At 41.6% G+C, this 26449-nt stretch overlaps 1 protein-coding gene across 1 annotated transcript; it reads left to right on the top strand.

Moving 5' to 3' along the window:
* The first annotated feature begins 363 nt into the window (after positions 1-363).
* On the top strand, positions 364-26449 carry BMP3 (bone morphogenetic protein 3). Its single transcript, XM_006931036.5, has 3 exons — positions 364-1411; positions 16654-17564; positions 24779-26449. Exons 1-3 carry the CDS (start codon positions 1087-1089, stop codon positions 24968-24970), a joined length of 1428 nt encoding a protein of 475 aa, XP_006931098.2. The 5' UTR covers positions 364-1086; the 3' UTR covers positions 24971-26449.

Below are 26449 nucleotides of genomic sequence, written 5' to 3'. Positions count from 1 at the left end.
TGGTGTGTTTACTTGTTTGTTTTTAAGATGCACCGACTCACACATACTCATCTCCTAAGGAGAGATGCAAAGGGTAGATGCGTAAGCCCTCAGAGAGACCGGAAGAGGTGGCCACCGGGCACAGGTGTAGGGTCCACAACTTAGATAAGGAGAGGCTCAGGAAAGGAGGCAAGGATGCTGTTCCCATCTTGATTTTGTCTGGTATCAGAGGCGAAACAAGCCAGGAGGAAGTTTGCTTTCCTCTGCCCTCTTGAAGGCCGGGACACAACCTATATTCTTGAGGGGATTAAAAAATACTCTGTCCCTCCTACCTTTTCTTCCTCCTCTCCCGACCACCCCACCCCTACTTCCTCTTCTCTCTCTCCCCCTGCTGGTTTGCTGGTTACTTCCCCCTTCCCTTCTCTCCGGCTGTAGCAGGGTCCAAGCTGCCTGCGAGGGACGGGGCGAGATTGGCTGCGGACTGTACAGATCAGCCAAAGAACGAAGTAGTCTCTCTCTCTCTCTCTCTCCGTCTCTCTCTCTCTCTCTCTCTCTCTCTCTCTCTCACACACACACACACACACACGCACACACACACACACACACACACACACTCAAAACTCGGACCTGCCGCACCACGGCCGCTCCAATCCCTGGAAAAGGCAATCGAGCGCCCTACGGACCGCTGCGCGCACCCGGGCTCCGGCAGTGCGCCCGAAGCTGGTGCTTTCCCCAGCGCCGCCGCTTAGGCTGGCTGTTCTGGAAGATAAAGAGGGGAGGGAGGATAGAGACAGATCCTGAAAACACCCCGGCCACACACGCCGCGACTGAAGCTCTTTCTCGGCGTACCAGTGAGGACGGCTCCAGCAGCGCCCTGCCCCGGGGAGGTCCGCGCGGCTGCCCAGGAAGAGCCCACCTGCCGGTCCGAGATCGGCCAGGGCAAAAAGCGCGACTTGCCGGGGTCCTGCTCAAGCAGTGCCTGGAGCCCCCGGCGCCCTCGCCCCAGCTAATTTGAAGTTCAACCCTCGGCTCTGTCGCGGGCCCCTCGCGCCCTCGGCGTGTCCCCCCGCCACGCGGGGAGCGGACGCGCGGCGCCGGGACGTCGCTATGGCTGGGGCGCTCCGGCTGCTGTGCCTGTGGCTAGGCTGCTTCTGCGTGAGCCTGGCGCGGGGAGAGGGACTGACGCGCACTGTCCCGGAGCCGCACAGGGCTGTGCCAGGAGACCGCACGGCAGGTGGTGGCCCCGGCCCCGTGCTGCAGCCACACGACAAGGTGTCGGAGCACATGCTGCGGCTCTATGACAGGTACAGCGGCGGCGGCAGGGCCGAGGCGGAACGGGCGCAGCGGTCCTCCGAGCGGGGCTCTCAGCCCCTGCGCCCCCCACCCCTGCGCGAAGGCAACACGGTCCGCAGCTTTCGAGCCGGAGCATCAGGTGAGTGCCCGAGACGCCCCCTTTCCGCGGTCCCGCCGCAGGTTTCTCCTGGGACCCCCCCCCCCACACACACACACTTACATACAGCTTCTTTGTCTGCTCTCCTCTCTCTGATGCGACCTAGAGACCTTCCCTCACCCTGTGCAGCCGCCCACCGAGCCCCTCGGTCCCGTCACACCCCGCGTTTCGCCAGCGAGTAATCCCAGTTTTAGAGCCTGAATTGAGAGGGAGATCTGGAGAGAAGAAAGGCGCTGAGCAGCCCGGTAGGTAGGGGTGGGTTGGAGGAACTGCCTGGAAAAGGGTGAGGGGCTATCCCTTGCCCAGCGGAGCCCTCCGGCGCTAGGTGTCTGAAGCGCTCTTGGGGTCCCTCGTGCTGATGTTTCTTAAGCCAGCCAGCGGAAATTCCCTTGGACTGGGCTTTAGCCATGTCTACCTAAAGGCAGCTGTCATTCTTTGCCAACCCGAGGCACCAGAGAGAAAAGTCACACTGGAACTAGACGCCTTCCCCTCGCCCTTTAGACAGTCGCTTCTCCAGACCTTGCACCCCCTCTTGACTTGCACAGTTCTCTGTGTTTACTGTATTTGACACTTTCTATCTGATAGTCCCTTGGTGGCAAACACACAAACGAAACCAGGTAGTCTGGTGTTCTGATTATTTAAAACCCATCTGGGCAAATAGGGGTTGTACCTATTCCACCCTGGGAGGAGTTGAGGGGGGCGGGGGTGGACAGCGTGGATGTAAACACCTCTTGGAATCCGCCGATGAAAATCTGCTCATCCCATTTTTCAACACACAGATCACTGCGGACTGAGATTCATGGTTTAACAAGGTTTCTCCTGTCCCCTGTGGTGAAGCGAATAACTTATGCTAACAGCCTGCCTCCCTTGTGCTAACAGCTTGAGGGAAAGTTTCCTGGACACTGACTCGGTTTATATGCTTTGAAGACGCATCAGGCTTTTTTGTTCACTACATTCACGATAAAGGGAAATGTAACTTGCAAAGCCTGTCTTCAGTGAACCGGTGAAAAATAGCCAAGAATCTTCAAGTAAGGAGGCCTGGCCTCATGCTCTATCCGTTCTGTCAGAATCACTAGAAAGAAATCTCCTGAAGCTTTGATATGTAGGACTCCTGGAAAAAAAGGAAAACCAAAGCATCCATCAAGGAAAGCCCTAGGTTGACACTGTAAATACACTCTAGAGCTCCTAGGCATGATGACATTTACAATAAAGGTGAATTATGCTTTCTAATGCAGAGTCTTTAGCTAGAGTCTGAGCTGAACCAGATTTCACCTTCTTCTTAAAACCATGAACATAATGTGTAAAGGGCTGCCCTCTCCCTGGTATGCCAGCCACTTGAGCCTATCCTCACAGCTGACTAGACCAGCGAATGCCTTGTTTATTTCAGTGCAACTCTGAGAGCAGAGCTCAGTGAAGGAGCAGCGTGGGAACAACAGGAATTGGAGAGAAGTTGGGTGGGCAAGGCAGGTGGCAGTAAATGAAGATACTCAAGTCGCTCTTACCTTGATTGTGTGTGTGTGTGTGTGTGTGTGTGTGTGTGTGATATTCCTAGGGAGTAGCCAAAGCACCCAAGAGACATATAGTGTGTTTTTTTTATCAACAAGTTTCATTTTTTAGTATGAATCACAGGGTTTGGAAGTGGATTGTGAGTTTGCTTCATTCACACCTATTGCATAGTTGTTTGTATGTTTGTTTTAGGCTGAGTGAACCATGTGTGGGAGATGGATAAGGATTTGAATAACTCAGGCCCCTTGGACTTTTGGGCTTCTGCTCATTCTGTGCATTATAATTTCAGTGTCCCTTATCAGTCTCACTGGTCTCATACCATCAAATGATAAACTCTGATACGGAGGCCAGAAGTTCCCTTGAAATGATGAATTGCAGCTTGAAGCATATATACAAGGCTGTGTGCCCTGATAAGGAAGGTAATCCCTTTAGCATCCTAGAGACGGTCTTAATGACTTATTCATCAAACGTAGACACTGGTTTTTGTGGAAGCTTAAGTGTCATGTTACCGCATCGGAGACTCCTGGAGAGGTGGTTCATGTTGGACCCCTTCCAAGAGTGTTTAGTTACTAACACACTAAAAAGACCTTATTATAAGGCAGTTCTGGCTCTAAGAAGGCACGATTTGGGGAAGGTGCTAAGGCTTTTTATGTGTGCCCCTCTCCTCTGTCCATATCAACGTTTCCATAACTCTCTTTGTCTTGCGACGTATGTTCTGATATAGGTGAAAGATGCTGTCTGCTTTAATAAATCAGATATGTTTTCTAGCCCATGGTGTTTAGGTTTCACAGCACATGGGCTTCTCTATAGCAACGATGTTACAAATTTTAGTGGAAGGTCAGATGGTGTGCTGTGTATGTGGAGTGGCTGCTGATCAGGCAGACTTTCCAAGTGCTTATTCAGGCTGAGTTATAGCCTTAGAGCCCTATTTGCTCCTTGGAACATACCTGATTAAAATTATTTATTGTTCTAAACCTAGAATATCTTTGGTTGAAATGTAGCTGCTGTGGTATCCCTCTGATTACTTTCTACTTAAACCATTACTTGATGGTGGGTGGCATTCATCCTAAATACACTTTCTGCTAACCCCTTTTCTCCTCCCTCCATGCTATGCAGTGGGTGTGCCAAAACCGTAAGTTTGGAACGCTCCTAAGTCTTTTTGTGATGTGTAAGGGTTTACATAAAGATAGGTTTTATCTTTTCCTTTGTAAGAAGTAATTTACAAAACTATTGACGACAGAGCAGTTTAGATTTACAAAAACACACCCTCTTGTAGGAACACCAGAGGCATATGAAATCAGCTTTTATTTTAATCTTAGTCTAGGTGGTCCGTGGCTACTGTGTGTAAAAAGGAGAATATTTCACCGAAGGTTTTCTCCTGGCCTGATTTTTTAGGGTACACGCTTTGTGCTCATTAGTTTCTCATTATTCCCATAGCCGCTTACTTTTAAATTTCCTCTTCACAAATTTAACTTCTTTAGGAAAAGTGATTAAATCACACATGTTCTTATTAGGAAAGTATCATTACTCTAATTCATGAAATGTAACTACAAAAAGATGACATTTCGGTGAATATGTGTCACCTTTTTTAAAAAAAATCACACAGACTGGAAAATTGAGGTAATCCGGACCCAAAAGTGAATATTTTCCTTCAATGAGAAAGAGAGCGTCTTTCCTACTGAGACCAAAACTATTTAAAAATAAAGGGTTATCATTTGATGTGATTTTGAAGTGCGAGGCTAAAATGTAAGCCTTTGGAAAAGACAGAGTTAAGGGCAAATCGAGCATTCCAGTAGGGGCCATCCTTGTAAAATCCACGGGCCAGTGGTAGAACATCACTTTTAATGGGTTTAATGGCAAGGGAATATAATAACGTTATTAAAACGTAGTTACCTTAAAATTTCTGGCACCCAGAAACTAGGTGTGAAATTAAAGAGCACTTGGGTTATCTAACGTTTGTATTCAAAAGACAACAGTACATCTGGAGAAGGGAGGTGTATGCATGGCTGCTGTGAATTACATACTACTTTGAATACATGACAGCCCTTAATGAAGTTTTTACTGTAATGGGCAAGACAGCTTTACAATCTCTGACATTTAAAAATCCATAATACCATGAATTCTTGATTATCCATACTAATGGAAAAGAGAAAGAGAATGCGTTACATGAAAAAAAATTATTTAAATCTGGCTTTTTAGTATAGTCAGACACACTCAAAGAAGCCAAGAGACCATGAGGGTCAGTGGGCAAAACATCCCCTACGTAGGTAATTCACTCAGGAAATATTTATACATTAAAAATATATACATAATTAAGAATATATTAAGGTGGTCACATATATCTTACGCAAGCAATGAAATTTATGAGCACTTGACTGACCCAGTTTAGATCTCTCTAAAAATTAAATAGGGACATGAATGTCAAATCTGCTCTTAGGCATTTTGGAATTATACAAGTTTATATGTAGAAGAGGCCTTAAAGAGAGCAAGTTCAACCCCCCTTACATGGAAGAAGAAATGGATGTCACGCTGTATTTACCAGACAATTTTTCAAACATACTGAGTGAGCTCAGCTCAAAACCTATTATTTCTAATATTCCAGTCTAATTTTCTAGGAGAAAATTTTATAAAAGGTGTCTTTGGAAGATGTTAACAGGTGTTACAGAAAATTGGGTCCCATGGTCAAATAAGTTTGGGGAAAAAAAACGATCATTCTTATTTGCTATGGGAATCTCAGGGCCTTTAAATGATAGTGAGTCCTCCTAAGACTGGATCATTTTCCCTCTGAGAGAGCATTTTAGAAAATTATGGTTCTAAGATATCTAGTTGGGGAAACACTGGTTCGGACACTTCCTAATTCCCCAGGAAAGGAAGATATGCAAAATGCAAGTAAATATCACAACTGAAAATGGTCTCGTTTCTCATGTCCCATTTAATACCCATGTCAGGATGGTAACTTCCATTTTTACTTTTTGGACTTGGGTCCAACTGGCACCATATCATCTTCCTGCTTTCGTGTTTTAAACTTCTCTGAATGTAATCATAGAATCTCTCTGTTATTAAATTCCCATTTTCCCAGTTTCTTTATGAATTCTCCTCCATTGTTGTCTTCTCTGGACTTGATCTGCATTAGTTCACAGCTAGTATGATGCTTTTAAAAGAAAAGCTACTTTATTTGTGGAAAAATTCACTGGAGATTACACACATAACTTTGTTTAACTGTATCACCATTAGTGTCTTGATGAAAGACACTAAAAAAAAAACAAACAGATACACTCAAGACACCTATCAAATCCCTTATATAATCACCAATGTTTGTTGTATTTATTAGACATAATAAAAATCATACCTATCAAAAAGCCTAGTGAAAAATATTGAGCAACTTTGCATATACTTTCTATTTGCTACCCAGGAAATTTTGCTACAACATCAGAAGTTTTCTCTCCAAATTTGGATGGTTTTCCCATCTATTCAGTGTGTATATCCTAGTAATTAGTAACTTACTAACTTGATTTTAGTGGTGGTAGTGGAAATAAGTTTAGCATCACAAATAGTTTCAGCTTGAACTTCCTATGCCAAGTTTCAGTTCAGAGTGCATTGTTATGGTTATGAGCCCATGAACATAGAATTATGTAATGGAAACACTGACATAGTATTAGTCAAGTGACACGAGTATACCAGGATAATATCTACTTTGGGCAGTAGTAAATGATGACAGTGTAACTGAAGAGCGCTCATATATGGAATGTTTAGAAATGCATGAAGTTGCTGGTCTACCACATATTAGTAGTGGTTGTGTCCTAACATATTCGTACCTGAAACAGTACTTTCGGTAAAACACTTTTTAGGGATGATATGTTTAAAGGCATAGATGTCTATTTATTTCAAACACCTATGCATGTAAGTCATAGAGCTAATTGAGCAGTGTGTTTATTGAGTCCTTCAGTGATGGACTTAACTTTCACACCATCTTTCCTTGGCAACAGAACCACAGTAAATGCAGTGCCTAGGTTTTATTTGGGCCCACTAGGAATAAAATTTGGGGACAAACTGATGCTTCGGTGTTACCATCTTCAGTAAGTATTTCTTACTCTACTGAGTGAGTTCTTTTAAATATTCCTTTTATAAAGTAAAGGCATCCAATAGTTGTAGAAATGCAAGATTCTTTGTCCAATCATCTGATTTTACAGGTAAATGAACTGAGACCCAATACGATCTTATTTGCTTTTCCTTCAAAGAAAATTTAAAATTAAAATATTGCATGGAATTAAACTAAAGACTATTTGAATTAAGTGTAACGGCTGCACTTAGGCATGGGTTACGGTAAATGGTTTTCAAGCAAAGAAGAGATTCCTGGTACTTTAATTTTTCTATTACCTGAGGCTGAGTTAAGAGATCTAAAGGCTAACCTTGGTTGAATTGCTAATTAATCAACTTATCTAACATTGCCAGTCTCAGTTTCTTTAACTATCAAATGGTTAAGTCATACCTACTGTGCCAGTGTCACAGACAGTAAAACTCAATTAGGAAAATGCATTAAAAGTTTAGAAGCTCTGTATAAATGAGATATTTTAATATTTTAAAAGGTGTCTCTCTCTAGCTTCCCACAAAGCCATAAGCATACATAAAATGGGGCTCACGTGCAACTGTTTGTAACACACAACAGCAATGTAAATATAAACAGGTGATAGTCCTCTTGTAATACAATCCATAATACCCCAAGCCCACATTCAAGAAGGTACTATTTCTGTCCTGGCCTTGATGGCTGAGTGAGCACAGCTACACTTTGTTGTAGTGAGGTTAAATGTTCTAAAGGATGGTCTCTGTATTAGCTGTATCAGTGTCACCAGGGAACTTGTTGGATATTCTCCAGCCCACCCAAGACCATCTGAATTAAATTCTGGGGGTGGGACGCAGAAATCTCTATTTTAACAAGCCATCAAGGTGATTCTGATGCATGTTCGAGACATACTTGTCTAACCTCATGTCCCTAAGGTTTTGAGTAGCTTATAACCAGCTTCTAAAATCCAGGATTGATTCACGTGTGAGACCTGATCTCATCTGGTGCTTTCAGTGGACCTTTCTGTGGACAAATGGTTTATTAATTTATACAATAGCAGGCTTCTTTCACTTTAGAAGGTATATTAGCATCTTTAAGGTAGTCTTTTCTCTGGAGTGGGCTTTCAAGTAAGTTAATAAAGACTTCTTACCCTTCTGTCATAGTTTCAGAGAGTTGGGAGCCTAATAGACCTGCTAGAAGGGGGATATGGAAGAGGAATGTGTAAAGCAAGTCTCTGAAGTGCAAAGAGCATATCTCATTTCACTCTTGTGTTCTGAGGATCTGGTGTAGTTTGCCACATAGCAGGCACTCAGTAAATATTTCAGTTGAGCTGAATTAGATGTTCAGGGGACTAGATAAGAAGAGATAGTAGAAAAGCTATTAGCCAGGCAAAAGATCCTTTAAAAATAAACTTGCCATGAGAGAAGTTTCCATGAGGCATTTTACTATGTACGTGTCAAATGGCAATGCTATTCTACTTTATATACAACTGTTCTAATAATGCCTTTTTTCCTGATGAACTGAAAGGAAACGCCATAACGCCGTATGGTACATAAGCCCAAGAAGGGCTTCTGCTGACTTTGGGAAGTTGAAACTACTTGAAAGTTGTTGTTTTTTTTTTTTTTCTCATTTTGGTGTTAAGTAGGAAACATTTTTGAATCTGGTGAGTTTACACAGTTGTTCATTCAACACATCTGACAAATATTTTTCAGGATATAAATACTCCAGACTGTGCAAAGTACTAGGAGTTCAAAGATTTATTAGGACACGGGTCTGCCCTCTGAGAGCTCACAGTCTAGGAATGCCCTTGGGCAGAGGCTAAGAGTAGATAAACTGATTAATGAACATTTTGCTGTTCTAGAGAAACCTACATTATATCATCTTTGGCCATGTTTTACTTTGGACATAGAGAATGGTTGTCTTGGAATCCCATAAAACTCAGTCGTTTGACGGCACTCTGCAAGAAAAACAAAATTCTGTGACTTTCTGTTCTGTTTAGAAAGTCTCCATCTTGCCTTTGCCTGAGAGCTGAAGGTGGCAGAGAGAAGCAGCCATCTGGAGTCAGTAATCCGCAAGCACTCAGCCAGTGGCTGCAGGTGTATGCGACGCTTTCCTAGGCACCCTGGCATTTCTAGCAGTTGTACTTGGGAGAAAGAAGTGGGGGGAAAAAACTTGTCCTTGGTTACGTATTTTCTGTATGACTACAATGTTTTTCCTGCTTTCTGGGGATTTAACTAATCATCAAGATTTCATTTAGGCTATTTGTTTTAAAATCAGACTTTACATAGAAAGCTTTCCATTATATGTCCTAATTCCCTCTGAAAACATTCTGCATGGGCCAGCACGAAGGTGAACTTTCCACTCCCTGGGCACCGCCTCAGCTACTCCTTGACAGGAGCTGAACCTTGCCATAGCACGGCCTGTCCTAAGTTACAGGTTCCTACTGAGTCCTTGGTTTTATTAGGCTTAGGTGCTTTGACTTCAGATAAAAACAGAAATAAATCCTCTGCCTTTATCTATTAATCAAACTCCCTAAAAAATTCTATATAGTTAATAGAAGACCTGGGCTTCTCTCCAAAATCAATGTTACCTAGCTGGTGCTTCATTTTTTGAATTTCTACAACGAATAGGCTGGACTCGGTCCGTTTATTCATGAAAGCAGCATTTACTGAGTACTGCTTTAGAGTTAAGCCCTATGCTTGGGGCTGACGAATCTGATAAAAGTTACTACAGGTGACCTTGCCTTTAAGGAGTTCTTGGTCTTAGGAAGGAGCGACAGTATGATGAAAATCATATTAGAAGTGGGATTCCAACCGAAGGAGTGGGTTGTCATGATAAGCGTGCCTCAAGAGTGGTGCCACTTCTCTGCCTTAACAAAGCAGGTCTGGATTATCAAGGACAGCAGGGCAGATGAAGGCATTCTAGGAAGAAACAGCAGCAGGTGCAAAACCCTGACAGGTGTTCGAAGAGGCGTGTGGCTGAAACTCACCTGACTTCTGGAGGCTTTTTAAATTCACAGACGTGATGATTTTAGAAAATTCAAAAAATTATAACGCCAATGGCAAATCCTAACTAGACTGCAGTTGATGTGTTCCCAAGCAAGGAAAATCCAAGCTTGTGCCAGTGCCAGAAAACAGTAAGAAAACAGCACCACCTATTGGTAGTTATATTTTGGCGTCAAAAACGTTTCCTTAGGAAGAGCTGAAAATAAAGCCTGTTGCAGTTCCTTGCAAGGGATCTGAGAGGTTATCTAGTGCATCTCCCACACCCTCCATATCAGAAAAAGATCCTCCTGCAATAGTCTTGAATTAGGACTATCTTATGTTTGCTCAGTCCCACAGAAGGGTCTCCCTATCGTACTAGACACTTAGAAAGTCATTACATATTGGTCTGGATACTGCCTCCATTCAACTCTCACCTTTAGACCTCATTCTCATCTTTGACCCCGGAGAGAAAAACCCCAATCTCTCTTCAGCCCCTTAAGTATTCGCAAACAATTTTCATAACGTTGGTAAACTATTTTTTTTTCTTCCTTCAGACCATGTATTCTCTATTTATTCAACTCAAACTTGTAAGACACAGTTTCCAGACCCGTCAACATCTTGGTTACTCTCTTCTGTATCAATAAATTGGTTAAAATGAGAACACCCAGAATTAAGCATGCAACTCTAGATATAGTTAGATTGGTGTGGCAGTTAATGCTTCCTGGTACCTGAAGACTACAGACAGCCTGAAAATTCGTTAACTTGGTTTTTTTTTTTCACCTGATTAAACCCACCATTTTTTTTTATATTATTAGTGTGTCAGTTTGTTCTTATTAATCAGAAAGCGTACCTTGGGGTTCTAATTCAATAATTCCAGATAGCTAAGTATCAGAATAGTTCAGAAGAAAAGAAAAAGCGAGCACTCTAGCATTTTTCATTTACTGGTATTTGAACATATATACCTGTGTCTGTAGATAAGACTCAACTACCCAGGGAGAAGAGCAAGACGCCTACTGCGAAACCCCTGTTCTTAAGTATGTGAAGACTCTCATTTGGAAAAGTTAAATTAATTTTAAAACTCCATCAGATAAAAAGCATGAGAGTGGTTGAATACATATTATCACTTATTTCCACTTTCAGGGAGGTATTTATCGCCTTAGTTATTCCTCTCCACTCAACTCCATGCAACTCTGCACGACTCTCTTATTCCTGTTTTCATCCATTGTAAATACTAAGCATTTGATGGGGCGTTTGGAGGGAAGGAGCATTAACTTGCACAGAAATTAAATGTTTTAAGGTTAAAGAAGGCAAAAATAAAGTATGGGTTGGAGAAGTCAAAAAATGTTCTGGCAAAATGGCTGAGACTTGTAGCTTATTATTAGAACAAAGAGGGAGTCGAGGTCATCTAGAACAGCCAAGACTAATGCACCCCCTGGCCTGGTAGAAATGGCAAAGACATTGAGTGCTGGGCATAATACAGCACCTGTAGTTAGGAGCTAGATGTGAATTGGCCATCCCTTTTCTGAATTTTGGCAGCTTAGATGTCTGTTAGGACTTCAAAAATCTAGATTAATTTGGGATATTTTATAAATGTCTACTTAAAACACTGGAAATATCGCTATGCAAATACCTCCAGTATTGCATACTGCCAGAACGTGCTCCTTCCGTTTTCCCACCCCCAACTTCCCCTTTTCCCGTCATTCTTAAAAGTCTAGTTCAAAGGTTAACTTCCCGGTGTATCCTTCTTCCCCTTACATGCTCAAAGTTACTTGCTCCCTCCTTGGTGCTACTCCAAGAATGTAGTTCACACCTCTGACAGCAAGTGGCGTCATCATGGTCTAACTACCTGCTTATTGCTTATCTGTCTTCCTGCTTATTGCTTATCTGTGCAGCCCTGAGACCCAGGGCAGGGTCCAGTCCCTAGTAGGTGTTCGACACCCTCATGTTTGTTAAACCGAAACATTGGTTTTGCTTTGCTTCTGGTTCTTTGTTGACTGTAGTGGATGACCATGTGCGATACCCAAATAACACAACTGAAGCTATGTGTAGAATCGCTATGCCGTAAAGCACTGTCGCTAAACTGCCCATTTAACTCTTTTAACTCTATTTTGGAGCAGTTTGTTAACCTTAGACTTTTGACTGCAGATTGAACCAATTAGCTACAGCTGGAGGGAAAATTAAAAAGTAATCACCAAAATTATCTTTATCTAATGTTCTTGGTAAAGGAAAGTATGTCGCATTCCAAGAAGGGAATCTTTTGCCCGGTTCACTTTTTGGTTTAAGGATTCATGTTTAGCAAAATCCTAATTCTTCTCTGCACTTGGAAAGAAATAAATGCCTTTTTTCTTCCCTTTTGGACTATATGTGACTATAAAAGCGGTGGTTATCCTCGACTGCCATGGTCCAGCAGAAATTTCATTTGAGCCACAAATGTGAACCACATATGTAATTTTAAATTTCTAGTGGCCACGCTTAAAAATATGAGAAACAACAAGTGAAATTAATTTTAATAACATACGATTATATTGAAAATGTTCTGTACCCAGTTTCTGGTGTGGGTGAGAGGGGAGGAAGTTCCCCGTACCAGCAAGCAATTCTCAGACACCAGCAGGGTATCTGAGAATTCAATTTGGTCTCCCTGAAGATGGCATCAGGTCCCACGGGCGAAGGGCTCAGCCCACAAGACCACCCTCCACTTCTGATGCCAGTCGCAAGCCAAGGTTGTTACCTGTGCTTCTGACCAACTGGCTACACACATATTAGAGGTTCCCATGACCCCCTCCTTGGGTCCAATTAATTTGCAAGAGCAGCTCACCGAACTCAGGAAATGTATTTGTTTACCAGATTACCAGTGTATTATAAAAGGATGCAACTCAGAAACAGCCAGATGGAAAAGATGCATTGGGCAAGGTAGGGGGAAAGGGTGTGGAGATCCCATGCCTTGCTCAGGCGTGCTGCTTTTCCCCAAATCTCCATGTATTCACCAACCTGGAAGCATTCCGAATGCCATTCTTTTGGGTTTTTGTGGAGGCTTCATCATATAGGCATGATTGATTGAATCATTGGCCTTTGGTGATGGCTTCAACCTCTGGCTCCTCTTTCCTTGTGAATCAGAGATAGGACTAAAAATGCCAACCCTCTAATCAGTGGGTTGGTTCCCCTGCAACCAGCCCCATCCCCACCAGTCCTCTAAATTCACCTTGTTAACATAACAAAAGGCACCTGTATAGTTCTCATCACCTAGGAAATTCCAAGGGTTTTAGGAGCTCTGTGACAGACACAGGACAAAGACCAAATATATGTATTTCTTATTTTAAATCACAGTATCTATCACAGTATTTAACCCCATCCATCCAAATATTATCCTTTAATATGCAATCGATGTAAACTTACATTCATGTCATATTTTACATTCATGTTTGTACTAAGTCTTTGAAATCCAGCGTGCATTTTACATTGAACAGCACATTGCCGTTCAACCTTAAATAGCCAGTCACCACCATGTTGGACAGACCGTTCTAGTTAGCTAACATTCGTTGAGATTTTCTGTGTGCTGCAAGCTCTGCCTGCATTCTGTCAATTAATTTGCACACCTCTGCAGTCGATGCTGTTGGACTCTTTTTACAAATAAGCAAACCGAAGGGCGCCTGGGTGGTTCAATCAGGATGAGCATGGACTATTGATTCTGGCTCAGGTCATGATCCCAGGGTCGTAGGATCAAGCCGGGGGGTCGGGCTCCGCGCCGAGCATGGCACCTGCTTCGGATTCTCTCCTCTCTCTCTCTCTCTCTCTCTCTCTCTCTGTCTGTCTCTCGCTCTCTTCCCCTGTCTTTCTCTGTCAATAAATAAATAAACAAATAATAACAAAGCCAACTGAGGCTTAAAGAGCTTAGATTATTTGCCTGAGGACAGCTAGTGGGCGTGGTGGAGCTGGGCCTGGGCCACGGGGCTTTGACTTCAAAATAGTGTACTGAACTAAAATGAGAGCCATCACAAGAGGCAGCCTGACAGATTCTGAAGCATTTACGAGAGGATATTGAAGATTAGACACAGGGGTGGAGGCTGCTTAACAGCAGGTCACAAGGTGTCTGGAAACAGTTTGAAAGAGGGAACTTTTTTTTTTTTCCAGGAGGATACATTTTGAAGCAAACTGTTGGGCGAAGGAGCACTATTACTTTACCCATTAAGACACTACCACCCAGATCCCATGTAGTTCGTTTTTTCCCTGCCAGGATGTCTGTTTGGCAACCATTCGATTGCCACATACTTAGAACAGAGACTTCTCTTCCTTCCATTTTAAACTTCCATCTGCTACAAGAAGTTTGGGTAAAAGTATATGCTACAGTGACTGGTACGAATTAAGGCTAGAGTCTCTGAACAACCCTGATGCCATGGCTTTGTTGTAAAGGTCTGTAAAATATTATCCTGGTCTCATGGATTATACAAATGGGCACAAATGGCAGCTTCCTCCTTTTCCTTCACACGGTGTTAAAAATGAGTAAAATATGTTTCCCATTGCACTTCCCTTGTGCTTGCGGACTCAGGGAACTCATTCTAAGTTTCCACGTCTTTGTAGAAATGTTTTGTTTTTACTGAAATATGTTTTTGATCAAGAACATAATCTCACGATTGCGTATATGTTTCTGAAACCAGTATGTATATGGAACAAGTGCACGGAGGGGGACTCGGGCTCTGGTGGCTGGTCCCAGGACTGGGCATTCTTGAGTCTAACCTCAGCCTTACCACTAATTTGGTAGATGATCTGAAGAGAAGAAACCAGCCTCTGCCCTTCCTAATCAATCTCTTGTTCTGTTACTCTCATTTCTGAAGACTTGGAACACAATTTGACCCAGGTCAGTAATTTCATCGAAAGAAGAAATTATTCAACTCTTGAATTCTTGAGAGGTCATAAACTCCAGGCAAGCTCCGCAACAGTGTTAATTCTTTATGACACGTTTGAATGTGTGGCTCATTGTTCCGCGCAAGTTACCTGAATATTGAGTTAGATGGTCTTGCTCACCTACCCCCATCCTGCACCGTAAACTTTGTGAGGCAGGTAGAAGATATAATCCCATAATACACTAATAACAATAATGAATTACAGTTAGAGAAACCCTTTCTGGGTGCTTTATGAACTGCTTTACACACACCTAATTTAATGCCGATGGCAGTAGATGTAGACACAATCTCCATGTTATGAATGAGAACACTAGCTTGCCCAAAGTGGCTGAGTCAGGACTTGAATCAAGGTGAATGTAATCTCATCAATGCTTGTAACCAGTAGGCTATACACTCCCACTAATAAGAAGATATTCCAATCCAGATTTACAGGACTAGCTCTTGGTAGTTTCATAATGAAAAGCCAGAGCTCGCAGCTCTGATACCAGTAAGTTTACTGTTGTGTTACAACTTACACACATTTGTAGTGCTTCAGGAAAGGAAAAAGCAAATCAGTAAAAACGGCGAATCCTTGCTTTAATCTTTCTCTAGCTTTTAAAATTACTCCTATTATCGTTTTTGTTTGTTTAACTGAGGTGAAATTCACATAACGTGAAATAAACTATTTTTAAGTGAACAATTCAGCAACATTCGATACCTTCACAAGGTTGTCTAACCACCAAGTCTACCTAATTCCAAAATATTTCTATAATTCTAGAATAAAACCCCCTACCCAATAAGAGGTTTCTCCCCATTCTGCATGCCTCCAGCCCCCGGAAAACATCAGTCTGCATCCTGTCTCTACGGATTTAGCTGTTCTGGAACATTTCATGTAAACTGAGTCATACAATATGTGACCTTTTGTAGCTGGCTTCTTTCATTTAACAATGTTTCCAAGCTTCCTCTACATTGTGGCAGGTATCACTTCATTACTTTTTATGGCTAATATTCCACTGCATGGATAGAACACTGTTTTTCCATTCATTCGTTGATGGAGGTTTGAGCTGTCTCCACCTTTGGCTATTGTGAATAGTGTTACTGTAAACATGCATGTACATGTACTTGTTTGAATACCTGTTTTCACTACTTTTGTCTATAAAGGAATAGAGTTGTGGGCTCGCATGATATCTCTATGTTCAACTTTTGGAGGAACTGTCAAACTTTTCCACATCAGCTGAAGCATTTTACATTTCAACCAGCAATGTAAAGTGTTCCTGTTTCTCCACATCCTTGCTGATACTTATTTTGTTTTTCATTCTTATAGCTAGGTTGGTGTATGTCAAATGGTACCACAGTGTGATTTTTGTTTACATTTCCCCAGTGATTACTAATGTTGAGCATCTTTTCATGTGCATGTTGGCCCTTTAAATATATTTTTTAGAGAAATGTCTATCTGATGTTCTTGGCCATTTTTTATTGGTTTCTTTGACTTTCTGATGTTGAGTTGTAAGAATTATTTACATGTTCTGGATACCGCATTTTGTCAGGTGTATGATTTGAAAATATTTTCTTCATCCATTTTTCTTTTGCTGCTCATATCTTGGGTGTCATTATCTAAGAATCCATCGCCAAATTTAAGGCCAGGCAGATTTTACCTGTATATTTTCTTCTAAGAATTTGATGGCTCTAGCTCTTATATTTAGGCCATTAACTCATTTTGAGTTTCTTTTTGTATGTGGTGGCAGGTAGGGTTCCTGCTTACTCTTGTTTACTCTTCTTTTTTTTTTCCCTTCCTAGGAACCCTTGGAAGCAAAGGACTACACATCTTTAACCTGACTTCTCTAACCAAGTCTGAAAACATTTTATCTGCCACACTGTATTTCTATATTGGAGAGCTAATAAACATCAGCCTGAGTTGTCCAGCATCCCGAGGATGCTCACCTCATGCTCAGAGGAAACACGTTCTGATTGATCTCTCTGCGTGGATCCTCAAATCTGACAGAAACCAAAGTCAACACCTCGGTCACCTTTCAGTAGACGTAGCCAAATCTCATCGAGACCTTGGGTCCTGGCTGTCTAAAGACATCACTCAGCTCTTGAGAAGGGCCAAGGAAAATGAAGAGTTCCTCATAGGATTTAACATTACCTCCAAAGGACACCAGCTGCCAAAGAAGATGTTGCCCTTCCCCGAGCCTTATATCTTGGTGTATGCCAACGATGCTGCCATTTCTGAGCCGGAGAGTGTGGTATCAAGCTTGCAGAGGCACCGGAATTTCCCCATTGGAGCTGTGCCTAGACCGGACGGCCATATCAAGGCTGCCCTTTCTACCGAACGGAGAAGGAAGCGCTCGGCTGGGGTCCTGCTGCCTCTGCAGAACAACGAGCTTCCTGGGGCAGAATATCAGTATAGGGAGGATGGGGTATGGGAGGAGAGAAAGCCTTACAAGACCCTTCAGACTCAGGCCCCAGAGAAGACTAAAAACAAAAAGAAACAGAGAAAGGGACCCCCCCAGAAGAGCCAGACTCTCCAGTTTGATGAGCAGACCCTGAAGAAGGCCAGAAGAAAGCAATGGATTGAACCGCGCAATTGTGCCAGGCGGTACCTTAAAGTGGACTTTGCGGATATTGGCTGGAGTGAATGGATCATCTCCCCCAAATCCTTCGATGCCTATTATTGCTCCGGAGCATGCCAGTTCCCCATGCCAAAGGTAGCCGTTGTTCTCTGTCCTATACTTCCTGTTTCCGTAGAGGAGAAAGACACACTGACCGAGAGTGTGTTTTCATTTACGAAATCCATCTGGACACTTATTTATTGCCTTCTGACATGTACTAGGCAAGAATGGTTACGCTTGGTTTTTCTTTAATGGTTGCTAAGGTGATATGAAGTCAGTATCGGTATGAGGAAGGATATGAGAAAAAATGTAAAATATGTGTTTTGTGCTTCTTCCAAACACAGTGCAATCAGCCATGTGGTCTACTCAGCTGGGGGCAAATCTGTATCTGCCCACAATAAGCAAGCCGCAAAGGACAGAAGGCTGATATTGGAGAGGATATTCAGAGAATGACTAGATGTCATGGGGGAAAGGAAGGGAAAGGACTAATTGCATCGATGCCCTGTGCAGAATTTTTTGGCAAATAGTTTCTCATGAGATGAACTGGCCCCACCAGAGTCAGGATCAGGGTTGGGCCAGGTAAACTCACCTCATGAAATCCACCAGATACTTATTTCATTTGCTTCCCTAATAAACATCAAAAACAAAGGTAACATAGGGTATGTGGACTCTATAAGCTTCTTCCAAAATTTACTTCATCCGGTCAGAGCTTACCTGTGTCTCTTCCAAAATCAGTGGAAACTGTACTGTATCGTATCAGTACTCAGTATCCTGACGAATATATTCTCAGAAGCTTCCCCAATCCCACCACTGCCTTGCACAGCAAATCCAAGTGACTATTTTCTTTGAATTTAGAGTTAGTAAAGTACAGTGGTGCCCTCTGGCCTTCAGTTAGGCTTATCTCTGAACCTCTATTCTTAGCTTATAACGGTTTGAATCTCTGACATACAATGAAAAGGGGCTGTAGGAATAGAATTCAGAGAAAGAATAGAGATGGGGTTTTTTTGTTCTTTTTCTCAAAACTTGAAGGGAATCAACTTTTGCTGTTGCATAATAACAGAGAAAAAAAATCTTTTGCCTCAAAGAGTGAGCAACTTCTACCTATAGATCTTTAAGTTATCATGTTCATGTTCTAGTGTCATGCTCATTGGGATGTTTAATGGAACACATGCATAAAGGTCTGGCCAAACAAAAGCAGGTCAGCCTCTGGGCCAGTAACTTGATTGGAATTGTGTTTTCTTCTTAGAAAGTCTCAGAAGAAAAAGTTTTCTACATCTTCTAAGACTTGTCTCTCCCAAGGATTTTTGTCGACTCCATGTTCTTTAAATCTAAACACAAAATAAGAATTATATACATTTACTATGATATAAACAGCCTTATCTTGTCTAAGTATTCATAAAGGGTATATCACTGTCAAACAAAACTTTTGCCAATTGGGACAGCATTTTTTTTTTTAATTTTCTTTAATGTTTAGTTATTTTTGAGAGAGAGAAAGACAAAGCCATGAGGGGGGAGGGACAGAGAGAGAGGGAGACAGAATCCGAGGCAGGCTCCAGGCTCTGAGCTGTCAGCACAGATCCTGACACGGGGCTTAAGCTCACAAAACATGAGATCCTGACCTGAGCTAAAGTTGGACACTTAACCAATTGAGCCACCCAGACGCCCCGGGATAGCATTTAAAAACAGACCACAAAGATGCAGAATGTTAACAGTGATGAAACTTTATAGTGTGGGTTGCTTTGTGGCATTGAGAGACAAAATGAATTCTCAATCTGTCTCTGAACCCAGGATGACTGATTTTAAGTGGGTCTGTGAGTTTTCCAAATAATCTCTCACACTCGTAAACTGTGATTTCTTCTATGTAGCCTGGGGAAATAATTTTTTTTCCTGACTCCAAATTTTCATACCCAGGGAGCCATGACAATATGGAGCTATTCAGTGAGTTTTCAACTACCCACTCTGGAGACCTGGTCTGGTCTCCGCTCTGCCACATTTACCCCGTCTTACCCCTTCCATCTTGCTCTGACTATGCAAAACCCTGCCATTGCTTTGGTAGTTCTTCATGATGGTTCTCAGTGATGCAAAGAATAATTATTTAAAAACCTTATGGGGGGGGGGTGCGCCTGGGTGGCTCGGTCGATTAAGCCTCTGACTTCAGCTTCAGGACTTCTTGGTCCGTGGGTTTGGGCCCCACGTCGGACTCTGTGCTGACAGCTCAGAGCCTGGAGCCTGGTTCAGATTCTGTGTCCCCCTCTCTCTCTGTCCCTCCCCCACTTGCGCTCTCTCTCTCTCTCTCTCTCTTCCGAAAATAAATAAACATTAAAATTAAAAATAAAACTTCTAGGGATAAGTTAAGAGTAACAGATAAGTTTAAGGAGGGAAGTGTGTTAATGCAGCAGAATGATTAAATGTACATGCTTGGTTGTAGCAGGACTTCTTAACTGTAATGCGGCTGCAGTTTGCCTGGGAACACGGAGGTTCTGATCCAGTGGTTCCGGGCATATAGCCTAATATTCTGCATATCCAATGCAGCTCCTAGGTGTTGCTGATGTTGCTGGTCCACAAATCCCACTTTGAGTAGCAAAATTGAGGGCTAAATGTGGTTTGGGGGAGAACTCATACAGTTGACCCTTGAACAACAACACAGGGGTTTGGAGCACTGATGTCTCGCACAGTCAAAAATCCATCAGTAAGTCCTAACTCCCCCAAAACTTAACTACTAATAGCCACCTGTTGATCGGAAGCCTTATCAATAACATAAACAGTAGATTAACATGGATTTACTATGTTACATGTATTCTATATTGTATTCTTAACAATAAAGTAAGCTAGAAAAAAGAAAATATTCAGAAAATCATAAGGAAGGGAAAATACATTTGCATTACTGAATTTATCCAAAAAAAAAAAACTACGTATATGTGGACCCATGCAGTTCAAACCTACATTGTTCAAGGGTCAGCTGTATGTTAGTGTTCTCAACTTTGAAATGGGTACAATAGTACATGATAAAAACAATAGTTTCTACATAATAACAACAGTGGGTAAACAAAACAGTAGAACACCGTGCACATGGTAGGCGCTCCATAAGTATTTGCTATTAATATTTGTATTAAAGGTCATTGTTGAGACCGAGGAGAACAGAAAATTCAATGTAGGGGGCTGAAGGAAGACCAAATGGGGAAAGGGATCAAGAGAATAAAAGATGTAAGACAAGAAAAAGTTTTACAAATGTTTCTACTCCCTTTTCAAACATCACAAAGCCTAAAATAGGATTCTCCCTGCAGGTTCAACAGCCTGTAAGCTCTTCCAGTAACGTTTCTTTGGAGAGTAATAGAATCAGGACAGCATTGGTTGCAACAACTGAACTCATCATAATATTTGTCAAAACTTGGAATGGCATCAGAACTCCAGGGAGACATAACAGGGAGAAGTGTGGAGTTTTCTCTCTGAGCCTGAGATTTCCTTTTGCCAAGTTGAGAGTGGAAGTTTGGCTGTTACATGGAGTTCTCCGTCTCTCATCACCTTGTGAGAATCGGCTTAACTTTTAAGGCTTTCTAGTGGTTCCCTTTCGGCCTTCCAGGCTCTGTGGCTTTCAGGTGGTGTGATAACCAAAAGGATGGGTAACACGAAGCAATACGAAGCTGCTATGTTAGGGGTAATTAATAAGCATTGCTATTATCAGTACAGCTTCCAACATGGTAACCAGAGCGAGCTATTAAGAGAAAAATACAGTCGGAGCAACAGAGGAAAATAAGGTCTCTGACCAGATCAGTACAAACACATGTGGAATAACTGAGGCGCCAAAGAACTTTCAGACTTTAGATATACATTTTGCCCCAGAGAAAAGTTCTCCCAGGCCAGACTCCTCTGCTGGCCCTCCTTCCTTTTGGCCTCCTTCGCGAAAGCCTGCTCTATATGGCGGGGCTCTCCGTCTGCAAAAGTCGACAACCTGTTCTGTAATTCAGAACAGCTGTGTGCTGCCTTTCCCAAATTCCAGGCTTTGCCCTTTCACTGATTCCAATTAGATAGTTTCTGGGCTATCACACCCATGTGGGCTGGACTGGGAGAGTGTGGAGCAAAACCCCATGGCCCAGGTCAGGAATGAAGGCTCTTAGCTGATGACACACTCTCCCTTGCTAATGCATTTGTAATCAAATTCAACTCGAGGACATCAGGCGCCGCTTGGCAGGTGCGGGCCGGACCACTGCAGATTTCATTCACAGACACGGCCGCATGGATTTTTCTGATTTCTAGCCCCTACAGCCAATCTGTTCTCCCAGGGAGAGACCCCTGGAATTCTGCCATGAGATGAAAAATACCCATATAGCTAAGGCCAAGTCGTATGCCTTTGCTTCCCCCTCACCACCTTAACGGAGATGGAAAACAGAGCTTTCAAATGAAATGAGAATGATTGAGCCATTGTTGCTGACCGAGATGCGAGAGAACCAACAAGGATTAGAGGAATGGAGTTATTTTTTTCATGGAATCGTGCGGAAGCTAAGGCTAGCAAAGACAATAGAATTGGGCAGCAAAGAATCTAAACACGTTGAGCCAAATATCCTATATCAAGAAGAAATTCACATGTAATGACTTCAAAGTGATAGACCCTCAAATTACTTTCCTGAGTTTCCAATTCCAATCTCTGGTCATGAGAAGATGACCGAAAAATCCTAAATTTTGATGTACTGAGTTACCTAAGCAAAAATCACCTCAACTGATGTTAAAGTCATGTTTTACTCGCATTAAAAACAGAGACTAGGGAGGGAAATAACACAGACTGCACTTGGGATGGACAAATTTATTAAGCTATATCAAGAGAGTCATGAGAAGCATGATCTGAACTCAAAAACAAACAAATTATAGACTGGCAGCGTGCTTCAAATGAGCAATTAGTGCATGAATCTTTTGTGCATGACATAATGATTCCTGGTAATGGCAGCCTGATCAGAGGATTCCATAGTGAGTCAAATGGGGAAACTCCCTAGAAAATTGAAGTTGTCTGATAAGACACACCAACTCAGAATCAAGGGCCCATTCCTGAATTCCAGCGAGCCCACCAGAGACTGTTCATAGTTTCTGAATCTATCATTTGTGAGTTAGAGCTTAAGAAAAAAAAAAAAAAAAAAAAAAGGACAGGAATTTTCCTAGGAAACACCCATGAATATTTTCCGTATCTACTCTGGGTCATTTGCACAGAAACTTTTATTTTTGTTGATGGGAATTATTTCCACAGAAATAGGTATGATGGAGGGTAAGCTATTTCTTAGAAGTATTTCATCCATTTAGTAAATATTCAGTGCCCAGAGCATATACTGTTCCAGGCACTGGAGAACAGCAATGCAGAGCAGTATTTATCCTTCGAGACCTCTTCTACTTAAATAGATGCACTTCTTATGAAATTTAAATATTATAGGAGTCATTAAGACATAAAAAGTCACAGAATAATGTCAGAAAATCTATGGTTTAAAAAAAAATCCTTTGGGACATTATTATAAGCTGTTTGGATCACTGAGTCTTAAGAATAAATCAATAGAGAAAAGTGGATGGCTGCAAAAATTTTCTTTGGAAATTACCAATACTGATGAAATAACGACAGTGGTTATTGATCTCTACGGTACAATACCAATTACAGTCTGTGTCAGTTACACAGATTTTGGCGATGCTGCAAGGCACAAGATACCTGAAATAGAACAACATAGACTTCCTTTTCTTAAAGGGAGAATACCTTGCTTTGCAAAGCTAATTGAGTGTAAGTTAACAACTCTTTTCAACATATACTTAAAGTTTCTAGGAAGAAAGAGTAAAAAAAAAAAAGTTGCACCTCATCAAGATCATTTTTTAAATGATTTATGGCCCTTCACAATAAATTTAAAGTCTAATGTATAGATAATTTCTTTAATTAAAGTTAAAAGATGGGATGAGGCAAATCGGATTTGCCCTTTGTCTAACAAAAATAATCCATTTTCTTTTCTTTCTTTCTTTCTTTTTTTTTTTAGTGGTATGCCAGCTTTCTATATTATTTGCTTCTCCCTTGATTTGTATGTACCTTAACCTTTTAACTTGTTCCAGTTTCCCGTACTGGGAGGTTTAGGGGTATGAAATTAAAATATCAACTCAGAGGTGCCTCTGAGCCATGAGAAACATGGCTTGAAGTCTTGAAATTAAAAACCCAGAGTTTTGGCCTAAATCCCACTTCTGAATTGACATGTGATCTCTGGCAAGTTACCAAATTTCTGGTTCTAAATATATTTAAAACAAAACTCATTTCACCTGCCTTAGAGAGACATTGGGGAAAACTAATGCTGAAAAGCGTGGCATCTCTCCTGAAGAAGTTCATGCCACTCTGGCAATACCCGAACATTCTGGGCTTGGAAAAGTGACTGTCCTTTAAGGCTGAGCAGAGCTGTTTGGCACTCTAAAGAAAACCGCTTGCCTCACATGGATGTTAATGGTTCCATTTGGCATTTTCTCAGGAACAAATTTTTCTTCCTTGGTCAAACTTCCGATATCCATGAGATAACCTTCGGCCCCCTAGAATATTCCCAGAAGATATATATGGCCCACACTTGGAACACTTCTAACACGACTGCCTTGAAGTCTGAACCCATGAAGCAACAGTGACCCCCAGTGGCCAATGGGGTGATCTTCTTAACCCCGATTTGTGCTCCGAAGAAGAGGTGAATAATTACAGTGGAGTGATTACCGTCCAGTTCATCCTGGTGGCGACTACTAAATAAATCAGTGCTCCTTGATGTGCTTGGTTGTATTTTAACAACAAAGTATAACTATCGCTATAGCAGTGGTAATAATATGTCTATGTTAATTAAATAGGGTGTTTGCTAGGGTTCATTATGATTAGCGTAGAATCAAGAACAAATGGTTTTTGTTGCAGTCCTGTTGTTGAAAACACCCTAGAGTGTGTTAATCCCCTGTTTGGCAACTAAATTGTTTTAAGTGATTCCGGCTTAGATAACTGGATTCACATACCCACTCTACCACTTACTAGTTATTTGACCTTAGACATGTCATTTAAGCTTTTTGAGACTATTTCTTTATTTGTAAAATATTTAAAAATGGTAGTTTTGTTATAAGGATCACAGATACTATATATAACATGCCTGGCACGTAGCAGGTACTTAATAAATGATAACCATGTTGGTGATGATGGTATAGGAGATCGTGCTGAACGGGTAATGATGCCAGAGCGTTATAAAGTTGTTGAATTCGTTGCGTACGTACCTTAGGGATGAACAGTGAAGAGTGGGAAAGGAGTTCCACCTAACTTATGTGTTCTCCCATTTCTTTTCTAGTCTTTGAAGCCATCAAACCATGCTACCATCCAGAGTATAGTGAGAGCTGTGGGCGTCGTTCCTGGAATCCCTGAGCCTTGCTGTGTACCAGAAAAGATGTCCTCACTCAGTATCTTATTCTTTGATGAGAATAAGAACGTGGTACTTAAAGTGTATCCTAATATGACAGTAGAGTCTTGTGCTTGCAGATAACCTGGCAAAGAACTCATCTGGGTGCTTAATTCAATCATTACTTTATTTAATGGACTCTCCCCCTCCACCCTTGTTTTGCACTGCCAATGCATTTCATCCCAAAAGATCTTTTATAGTCAAAGAGAATGAGCAGACAGACTGACGATTTCCATCAAGGAGAACTGGACTGTGTTTGTCTCTGAATGTAACTAAATGCAAGATTTTCATAACTATGGACATTTATTTCTTTTTAAAAAAAATTCACAAAGGAAAAATGATCACTCAAACTCTTTTTCAGAGCTATTAGAGGACACACTGATTTATTTTTGTAAGGAGCTTTGAAAATAGGTTGGAAAAACACCAATAGCTTATCACTTATCTCTACTCATAGAGAATAGAAATTTTTCATATTTTGAAGTAGATTTATTGCCATAGATTCCTGAGCGACTCAGCAAGTGCTAAATAACCCAACCAACTTTTTTGTGTATCTTCAAATCTGTTAAGACTCTTGTTTACCTGTGTTTTTCCTCCATGTGTAATTGTATGAATAGGTGAGTGGAGAGTGTGGGCTGAGTGTTAAGAGTATATGTATGTGTGTACATTGCCAGGTGCCTGTCCCCTCTCTAGGAAGGTTTGCTTAACATGGTTTTATAGTTCAATCTACACAGGATTCTTTGTGTTTTCCATTTCATGTTCTGGCAAGCACCATTCAATTATAAGAACTTTACCAAAAAGGACAGAGTGATCCAAGAGCATATGCAGAGAGTTACCACTTGGCCCAGCCATTTAATTTGAAATACAGTTGTTTTCATTTCAATGCCTCCTAGAAAAGGGAACCTGCAGCCCACTTTTCAAAAACCCACATGTACTTCCTCTTCTTTTTCACGAACACCTTCATTTGTTCTTTTAAATTGAATTCAAAAATTCAATTAAATTTTTTAAATTAAATAAAAATTTGGGTTCTCTTGATATGCTTTTACTTCTTATGAAGCAATCCATAAATACCTGAGGCTCAAAAACGGATGGAATGTTGGAGGTTTCTTGAAATGACCAAATTAATCACCATCACGTGTTGAATATCATTCTTCAGCCACGTCCAGGTCCAGGCATCTTTTCACATGGATCAAGGTTCAGCCATGAAATCTACTTTAGCAAAGCTCACTAAAAATTTTTCACCAAAAAAAGGAAGTCAAATATAGACACTTTGTTTTTTTCCCCACTTCCATTTGTCACAACTATCCTCTTACACCTTGCCCCAGAAAACATGTTTCAAAAATCTCTCTTTCTCCGAATTCGCATGTGTGACAATGATGTTTTCAGACCATGGGTTGTTGTTGATGTCCTATCTGTGGCCAACCCTCCTCTTGGTTGAGTCTCCGCTGATGAGAGACAACTAAGCCATTTCAGAGGCTGTGAAGTATCAGAAGGCGTGGGGTTTTGTTCTGTCTCTACCTATAGCTACCTATCGTGGTTCATCATGTAATAAATATTTATTGAGCA

Source organism: Felis catus, chromosome B1, assembly GCF_018350175.1.
Source record: "Felis catus isolate Fca126 chromosome B1, F.catus_Fca126_mat1.0, whole genome shotgun sequence".
Lineage (NCBI taxonomy): Eukaryota > Metazoa > Chordata > Mammalia > Carnivora > Felidae > Felis > Felis catus.
Note: the sequence above shows the minus strand (reverse complement) of the source record. Positions and strands in the feature narration are given on the sequence as shown.